At 41.2% G+C, this 9139-nt stretch overlaps 2 protein-coding genes across 4 annotated transcripts in view; one reads left to right on the top strand and one right to left on the bottom strand.

The window, feature by feature from the left end:
* Positions 1-4071, bottom strand: part of LOC102214969 (uncharacterized) — an 11531-nt gene extending 7460 nt beyond the window's left edge. Inside the window, exon 1 of the mRNA XM_005754365.1 lies at positions 4020-4071. Within this exon, the coding sequence (XP_005754422.1) occupies positions 4020-4071 (52 nt within the window). The remainder of the gene's footprint in view (positions 1-4019) is intronic.
* Positions 4072-4494: 423 nt separating this feature from the next.
* Positions 4495-9139, top strand: part of LOC102214492 (cytosolic sulfotransferase 3-like) — a 7716-nt gene continuing 3071 nt past the window's right edge. The window contains exons 1-7 of one of the 3 annotated variants that reach the window (XM_005754364.2): positions 4495-4562; positions 4635-4783; positions 6679-6829; positions 6933-7061; positions 7423-7523; positions 7598-7724; positions 7816-7913. In XM_005754364.2, coding sequence (XP_005754421.1) covers positions 6691-6829; positions 6933-7061; positions 7423-7523; positions 7598-7724; positions 7816-7913 — 594 coding nt within the window. In that variant the 5' untranslated portion in view covers positions 4495-4562; positions 4635-4783; positions 6679-6690. Of the gene's footprint in view, positions 4598-4634; positions 4784-6678; positions 6830-6932; positions 7062-7422; positions 7524-7597; positions 7725-7815; positions 7914-9139 lie in introns of all 3 variants that reach the window. The other 2 variants (XM_005754363.1, XM_013907849.1) reach the window with 2 other exon arrangements.

The raw sequence follows: 9139 nt of genomic DNA on the forward strand, positions 1-9139 counted from the left end.
CAGCCAATCACAGGACAGGAAGTGATCAGCTGACACAGTGATTTGAAGCTGTCAGGGTGAGGCTGCTTCATGCAGGTGTGAAACTATGAGGAAGCTGAACGCCTCCTCTTTCCTCAGCAGTGATCTGTGGCAGTCTGCCATCATGTTTGGCTTCACTCACTTTATTGCAACAGACACTATATATATACTGTGCAGAGTGACAAGCGAGTTGGAGGGGTTTTTTGCCAGCAGCTTTTTTGCCTGTTTTTTGCTTACGATGTATCAAAACAACAGAATAAGTTGCTGAGAGTTAAAAAATAAAGCCTCGATTGAGCACATTAAGACTGTGTGTTGGGTCCGTTCTTCACACACATATATATGTTTAAATAATTCCCTTCTATCTTTTACTCGGTTCCTCTACTAGAGCTCTGGGAGCTTGAGGGTCCTGCGCAGTATCTTAGCTGTTCCTGTGCTCCTCTGGACAGAGATCTCCAATGTTGTTCCAGGGATCTTCTGGAGCCTAGCTTGGGAGTCACTGCACCTAGTGCTCCAATTATCACTAGGACCGCTGCTACCTAATTTTTATCTTTTTCTTTTTTTTTGGTTTGTTTTTTGCGCCTGTCGCTTTTGGTTCTTTAGCCATCAGAATTACTGTCTGAAGGCCAGAAAGATGCCCAATGGATTGACATTGCCAAGTGGATCATTACGGTTTTGCCATATTGGCTTATTTGATTGATCTTTGTTTTTGTTATTGTTATTTTAGTTTCATTTATTAGAGACGCTACCTTCACCCTCCACATCTTCATCTCCATCATCATCTATATCTGGAAGTCCCGCAGGATCTCAGCTCAGTCATTCTTGACCCTCCCATTTTGACCTCGGGACTTTCAGGCCATAATTGACATAAATGTTTCTGTGTACTATGCTGGTCATTTGGTTATGGCGTTACATGTATCCCCTGCCTGCTAGCATCTTGCACCAGCTGTAGTGTCTTAATAAAGTCTATTTATTGATAGATAGTCACAAGCGTGTCTTAGATATTTTGGTTTTGGAACTAATTTTACCCCATTAAAGAGCACATTTATTCCACATTTTGTAAACTTCCAAGCACTTTGGGTTTTCATTAACTGATAATTATGAAAAATCCTTGTTGGCATAACCATTTAACCATACTGATTGTGGCCGCTGGCCATTTCATATTTTATGTTTCTTTTTTTTTTTCTTTTTTTTTTTTGAATAATTGCAAAATTGTCGCAATTGTCATTTTCTAACCAAACTTCTGGCTGATGGTCTTTTAGCCCATTGCAGTCTTTTTCAGATCTATGATACTGCCCTTAAAGTCCTCGACGTTTGGGAACCACTGGTGTAGAGGTCAAAGGAGCTTGCAAAGAAAAGCGTCTGGACTTCTTTAAGTTACTTGAAGACGTTTCACCTCTCATCCGAGAAGCTTCTTCAGTTCTAAGGTCAAATGGTGGAGAGTCCCAGATATAAACCTAGTGGGAGTTTCCCCCCACAGAGGGACAAAAGGACCCCCTGATGATCCTCTAATCGCCTGAGCCAAGGTGTGAAATTGGGTGCGGGCCCCAATCAGCCAGAGTTTCGGGTGAGCTCATTGTGAAACCTGGCCCCACCTTATCATGTGAATTCCTGAGATCAGATGGCCCAGGATGTGAGTGGGCGTTAAGGCGTCTGGGAAGGGATCTCAAAACTGGATTATAGATGGCAGAGAGTTGGTGTCGTAAATGTGTTGTGTGTTGCTGGGTCTGAAATACACCGGGATGTCGTGCTTGGAGAAAACTCTCCTGAGTTTTTCTGATACACCGGCTACATAGGGGATGACAATGTTGTTGCGTCTGTCCTTCTTATCCTCCCTCGCTGGTGTCTGGTCTTCTTTTCTGTGCCTCTTTGCTGACTTTAAGAACGCCCATTTAGGATAGCCGCACGTTTTGAGTGCTTCCTTTACATGTGTGTGTTCCTTCTTTTCCCTTCAGGCTTAGAGGGAACATGTTCTGCCCGGTGGTGTAGGGTCCTAATTACTCCAAGTTTGTGTTCCAGAGGGTGATGGGAGTCAAAGAGGAGGTACTGGTCCGTGTGTGTGGGCTTCCGGTAAACTTCGATGTTGAGGTTGCCGTTCTCTTCAATGTGCACAGCGCAGTCCAGGAAAGGCAGACAGTTGTCCTTTGTGTTTTCCCTGGTGAACTAGGTTTATATCTGGGACTCTCCACCATTTGACCTTAGAACTGAAGAAGCTTCTCGGATGAGAGGTGAAACGTCTTCAAGTAACTTAAAGAAGTCCAGACACTTTTCTTTGCAAGCTCCTTTGACTACGATGACCTGGATGACTGAGAACCTTCACAGACCCACTGGTGTAGAGGATGGACATCAGCCAGGATAAGCAGCAGAGCTCTCAGTAGAAATTACTGGGAATCATGATTTGCTTAACCACCTACTGAATCCACATAAACCCCTGACTGTGCACATTTTCCTGTTTAGAGGCAAAGTCTCCCTCTACAATGTAGCAACAGAAAATATAGTCCTTTGTGTTCCTTCTTTTTCTCTGCTCATGTTCTAATTAACTCAATCAAGCTGAGTACACTTATTAGAATAATTAAAATAAAGTTTGCATTTCCATCTGTTAATATTATTTATTATCACATTAATGTGGGACAAGGCTCAGGTTGCTTTGCATAACTGCTCGTAGCAAGAAAGTAAAAGGAGCTACCTTTACTTTCTTACTGTCGGTGTTCCTGGGTCATTGACCCAGTGTTCTCAGTTTTGGACTTTGTCACTGTTTAGTTTTCACGTTTTTCTCTTTTAGTATGTAATCCTCAGTGTGTGTGCATTATTTTCTGTTCCACTTCCTGTGTGTGATGAGTCAGATTCAGTTCAGCTGTGTTCTTACCTGTTTTTAATCATAATCATTATCCATTATTATCCACTGAGTATTTAAGAACTCACTTTTCCTCAGTTGCTTGACTTGTCATCGTCAATCCCAGGTGTGTGTTTTTAGTTCCGCCAGCCCTTCAGTCAATCAGTTCATCTCATGTTGTATCCATTCTGCCTTTATAATAAATATAAAAATATGGCTGTGGACGATGTTTATTAATAATAATAAAGATCGTCCACATCCTTCACCAACCCGTGAGCCCTGCCCTCTCTTCTCTCGCTCCACACAGCGACCGCCTGACACTTACTTTGAGTACATTTCAGAACCTCTATTTCTTTTACTTTTACTTGAGTAAAGAAGTTGAATCAGTACTTTTATTAGAGTATTTTTTTAAAAACTAGCATCTGTACTTGTACTTAAGTAAAGAATGTCTGTTTATGCCACCTCTTCTTGCTGGTGTCAAAGGGTATAATGGCAAGGTGAGTTTCTACCAGAGGCATTTTAAAACAGAAACTCAAAAATGAGACGTGTCGTAGCTGTGATTTTTCTGTAAAAAACCCTTAAAGGTTATCTCCATGTTATGAAGGGCTACACAGAAATGAAACTGAATACCAGTGTGCATGTTTCATTAATCCATCCATTTTCTGTTTCTGTTCCATCCAATCCCTGGTTCAGGTTGTGGGTCAGCCTCTGAACAGAGAAGCCCAGACTTCCCTATCCCCATCTCCTCCATCTTATCAGTGGAGCACACTGCATTAATGAGCTGGAACGCAGAAATGTTCCCAGGCTAGCTGAAAGACTTAATCCCTCCAGCATGCCCTGGGTCTTCCCTGGGCCTCAGCCCGGTGGGACACAAAAATCTCACAAAAGAGGTGTCCAGGAGGCCCTTTGTCAGATGCCCAAACTACCTCAAATGGCTTATTTCAATGCAGAGGAGTAGCAGCTCAATCTGAGCCCATCTTGGATGACTGAACTTCTCACGCTATCTGTAAGGAAGAGCCAGCCACCTTTTGTAGAAAGCATATTTCTGCTGCTTGTATCTGAGATCACATTCTTTCAGGCACCCCCTAGAGTTTACAATGATAGGTGAGGGTAGTGATGTAGTGAACTTCTAAATTGACAGTTTTGCTTTTATATTCAGCTTTCTCTTTACCAGAACAGACAATTGCATCATCTGGATCATTGCAGCCACGGTCCAAATCCATCTGCCCATAATCCTCCAGCCGTCACTTGTTAAAAAGACCCTTTGATACTTACAGTCCTCCACTTGGTGAATATCTCCACCAGTGGAAACATAAATGTTAAACTATTAAAACGATACTCTTAAAGTAAAGACAAAAAGGGTTGGTGCCCTTTATTTATTCCAGTCACTTAATTAAGTCATTTAATCCATAAGAAGCAAAGAACACAAAGAACCAAACCGCTTATTTTGCCCGTTGGTCATTTTTGCTGGCAATTTTGAATAAAAGTCTTTAACCTAGCTCATCTGACTGTATTCATGTTTGGCAGTCACAATCAGTATGAATGTAGGAGTGCAATGTAGTCTGTGCAGTCCAGCGTATCACAATTACTAAATGGGGGAGGACCCTGTGGAGGACCCAGCAGCAGAGAAGCAGTTTAGAGTGAGAATTTGATCAAGGCGAAGAGACGCAGACCAACCGAGCGGTGGTGTATCAATCTCACAATTGGCAAACAGGTGAGAAGACACACCTCCCGCCATTCAGCAGAAAGGTAAGCCATGCTCTCTATCTCTCTCTCTCACACACAGGGAAAGGGAGGGAGGGACAGAGAGGCTGGGCACCAAAACTACAACACATATCAGGAAATGATGCAGTATTTTGCAGCGAACGTTAAGTGACAAAGAGACTTGTGGAAGATCCAGATCCGAGCCAAGTACAAGAAATACTACTCAGTACGGTGAGTGTGGAGTTCTTTAAACTATATTTATTAATGCAAATATGCTAAACTGTTAGATGTGGACGTTTAATAATGTGCTTCACTTTTCATTCGTCAACAGGAAGAATTATATTTTTCTGACTTCTGCTTTTAAGTTTAGTTTCACTGATAGACAACAAATGTTCAAGTCATTCAATTGAATAACAGTTCACTTCATATAGAAACATTTCAGAAAAAAGGAAGAGAGGCAGGACAAAAGCCATGCTTTGGGAGAGAGAGCCAGAGTTTAGTAATTACTATTATTAAATGCAACAGTGTTGTATGAAATCAAGAATGATGTGTGAATGCAAAAGAAATGCTCAGTGCATCATGGGAAGCTCCTACCAGCCAGGAGAAGGTTTTAAATTAAGTTCTTTAAAATGTGATTTTAGATTTAACAGGGTGTGTCAGTGTGGTTTTTACCACTGGTGACTCACAACAAGAAGGTCGTGAGTTTGACTCCACCATCTGGCCGTGTGAACTGGTGATTCTAAATTGGCTGTAGGTGTAAATGTTTTTCTGCCTCTCTGTGACAGACTAGCAGCCTGTCCAGGGCCATATCTTTATTCTCTTTCCCCCTCCCGAATTTCTTATGAACATTACTTGTCATGTTCTTATGTTGTTGCTAAGGATTGTCTTATTGCACTGGAGTCACACTGGGGTAAATATTTAGACTTGGGTTTTAAGGGGTATTTTTTGTTGTTGTACGGAAGCCCCAAACGCAATTTCATTGTTCTCTGACAATGACAATAAATACTTAAATCTCTAAATCTCTAACTGACCTCTTGCCCTATACTAGGATATGCTGCAGCCCAACTCTAACCCTGAATTGGATGAGTAGAGTAGTGGATAGACAGTGTTGGGAAGGTTACTTTTAAAATGTATTCCATTACAGAATACAGAATACATGCCCCAAAATGTATTCTGTAACGTATTCCGTTACGTTACTCAATGACAGTAACGTATTCTGAATACTTTGGATTACTTAATATATTATCATGCTTTTTACAACAACGTGAATGTACTATTGCTGTGTGATTTATTACTATTACTGAAGGTCCGCGACTCCGAACTGTAGTAAAGGGACCTCTGACTAATACGGCGGGGTCCCTGTCGGCTCGTAGCCGAAAAATAGCTTTACTTTGTTGTGTGGGTCAACTTTGCTTGCGAGAGACAGAGAGAGGCGTTGAAAGGCTGCTCCAACGGAACTTATTGTTTCGGAGGAAAACACGAACACAGCGTACAGTCGAGTCTTAATAGCTTACTTACAACTGGGCTCGTCAGGCTCTCTTCTTGGCTGCAGTGGTTATTATTATATTTACATGCTTCCAGCTCCCGTTTTTCCTCGATGACAACACGTACCTTTCCACTCCCCTTTCTCTCCCTCCCTCGCTCACAGACCCATAACGTGTATGGCAGTCCATTCTCCCTGCAGCACGGACTACACTGCCCATGATGCTACATTCTTTAGAGCTATGCTTGTAGCATTCTGCCTGTTAGCTTAGAACAACAACAACAACAACGAAAAGGCGCTCTCTCACCCAGGAAACACACAGAGAGAGAGCGTCACCCTGTAACCATGGCAACCGTAACCCTGCCGCCTGGAATAACAGGTAGCTGTCAAACAAAACCCAAACAGTCCTGACCCGCGACAATATGAAACAGGAAAGTACCCCAGTGTAATCCATTTATTTCAACAAAGTAACTGTATTCTGAATACCACCTTTTTAAACGGTAACTGTAACGGAATACAGTTACTCATATTTTGTATTTTAAATACGTAACGGCGGTACATGTATTCCGTTACTCTCCAACACTGTGGATAGATGGGTGCACATGTAATCTGATGTGACTGACACTTGGATTTTACAAACAAGCAATTCTCACAGATGGCAGCACCACCTCGGCCAGAACTGTTCGACTTCCATGGAGTCCCCATGATCAACATTTTCACTGATGACTGGGACAACATTCAGAACTTCAAAGCGAGACCAGATGATATTCTTATTGCTACGTACCCTAAAGCAGGTAATGATGTGTAAGAGCTCTGCAGTATTTTTTCACGAAGAAAAATAGATCGACGTATCTTGCTAACCAGTATCTATTGATATGTTTGTTTGTTTTATCTCAGGAACTACATGGGTCTCTTACATCTTAGATCTTCTGTATTTTAGCGATATGGGTCCAGACCGTCAGACAACCATCCCTATTCATGAAAGAGTTCCCTTCCTGGAGTTCTGTGTACCTCCCATACCTTCAGGTTAAATCCTATTTTATGCTATCGTATTACACCAAAACAAAAAGCTCAAAGTCAATTTCATTTTGGCTATATACTTAAACAAAAATATTAAAGGGCAGCCGTTATACCAATTCCCAGAAACTGTTGTGAAACAGGTTCAACCTGTTTGATCTATTATTGGATGTTTCTGTTTCACATGCTTAAGAAGCAGCTGCTAAAATAGCCCTTTATTCAGTGGCTTTCTAAGAGCCAGCAGTTTGTCAGTGTGCAAACATGTCAGGTTATTTAAAACATCTACATTATTCAGGCCATTAGTATTATTGACATATGGTCTAAAAGAACCTTTTAATCAGTTGCAAACAAACCCTTTCTTATCATTCAGGCACAGACTTGGCAGAACAACTTCCCACCACTCCTCGTCTCATTAAAACCCACCTTCCTGTCCAGTTTGTACCAAAGTCTTTCTGGGAGCAGGACTGCAGGGTAAAAGTCATGAACTTATGCATATACATTAATGAAACCCACAGATTAGAATTTAGTGTTGTGTCTTTCTGTAGATAATCTATGTGGCCCGTAATGCAAAGGACAACGCGGTGTCCTATTTTCACTTTGACCGGATGAACAGCCTTCAGCCAGAACCAGGAGACTGGAGCACCTTTCTACAGGAATTCATGGAGGGAAACAGTGAGTCCAGTGTAGTTTCAGGTTCCAGGAAAAACAATGTCATCTCATTTTGTGTGTAAAAATTCCTCTGTGTATTGTTTTGTGGCTACAGGGGCTTTTGGATCGTGGTATGACCATGTGAATGGCTGGTGGGAAAAGAAGCAGACTTATTCAAATCTCCTCTACATGTTCTATGAAGATTTGATTGAGGTACTGTGGCTTGTGCTAATGTCTTTGCCATTGTCAGCTGAGCTCTTTAAAACTGTCTTGATTGTGACTTTAACAAACAAAGATCCACAGGAACATCTCATTTTTATCAGCCTATACATGGCTAAAGCTATAACGGTTAACTAAAAGATTTTCCTTCTTGGATGCAGGAAAAAAGAGAGCAGCTTGCCAGGGCCTGTCTCTGCAGATGATGAAGGAAATAGTGTCACACACAACATTTCTGTAAAGCCATGGCCAAAGGTTTTGCTGCTATTCAACAAAGAAAACAACATTTGCCTTAAATTACAATTAATTCCGACTAGGTGCCCAGATATACCCAGTTTTAAATGGGTATTTTACTTTTCTTTTTTTTAAAAAATCAGTGTGCTGTGCAAGTGATAAAGATGTCTTTGAGTATGTTTATACTATACTCTATAATCAGGTTGTTTGCATGGAACAAAAGAACAAGTATCAGTAAATGCCCGAAATATCAAAATTACAGCTTTTCTTTGAGTGGAGACTGAACATGGTCATGCGTCAAACGTATAAAAGCTGAAGAAAAGAAAAATCTGTTTGACCGATCACTACATCAGTCTTTGTCGTGTGTTGTTCTAAGTAGGTTTCTAGACCTAAATGCAGACTTGTGACACAATTACAGTGCGAAAAGCAAACCTTTATTATCAGGACCATGACCATATTTCTCAAGTAACTTTTTTAAAAAATGCAGGTAAGCTTATTTTCCCCAAGACACTAATGCTGTCGAATACTAGTTTACACAGGGCAGATATCATATACATATACAGATGTCATATGCTGTAAATAGGAATGGGCAGTGGTAAGAGTTTAGTGATTTAATTCCATTATGGACATCACATATCGATTTGATTCGTTATCGACTCTCACTGGCTCCCCTTTAAGAGTCACCACCATTTCTAAGCAGCACAGCAAAGAGATCACATTCATGCAAATTAAATACATGCTGAGTGATCAAATGTTTGAACACGATTGAGGTATCTCGCCTCTTTGTTGTGATCTATTGGTGCCCATATCACCCAGAACTCTTTTCTTTAAATGAATGCAGCACCTTACTTATTTACTCCCAGCACAAAGACATTTGTCAAATCAAATCAAATCACTTTTATTGTCACATCACATGTGCAGGCACACTGGCACAGCACATGCGAGTGAAATTCTTGTGTGCGAGCCCCACAAGCAACAGAGATGTGCAA

The sequence above is a fragment of the Pundamilia nyererei genome, unplaced genomic scaffold (genome assembly GCF_000239375.1).
Source record: "Pundamilia nyererei isolate P.nyererei 1_Seehausen unplaced genomic scaffold, PunNye1.0 scaffold00553, whole genome shotgun sequence".
NCBI classification, from domain to species: domain Eukaryota; kingdom Metazoa; phylum Chordata; class Actinopteri; order Cichliformes; family Cichlidae; genus Pundamilia; species Pundamilia nyererei.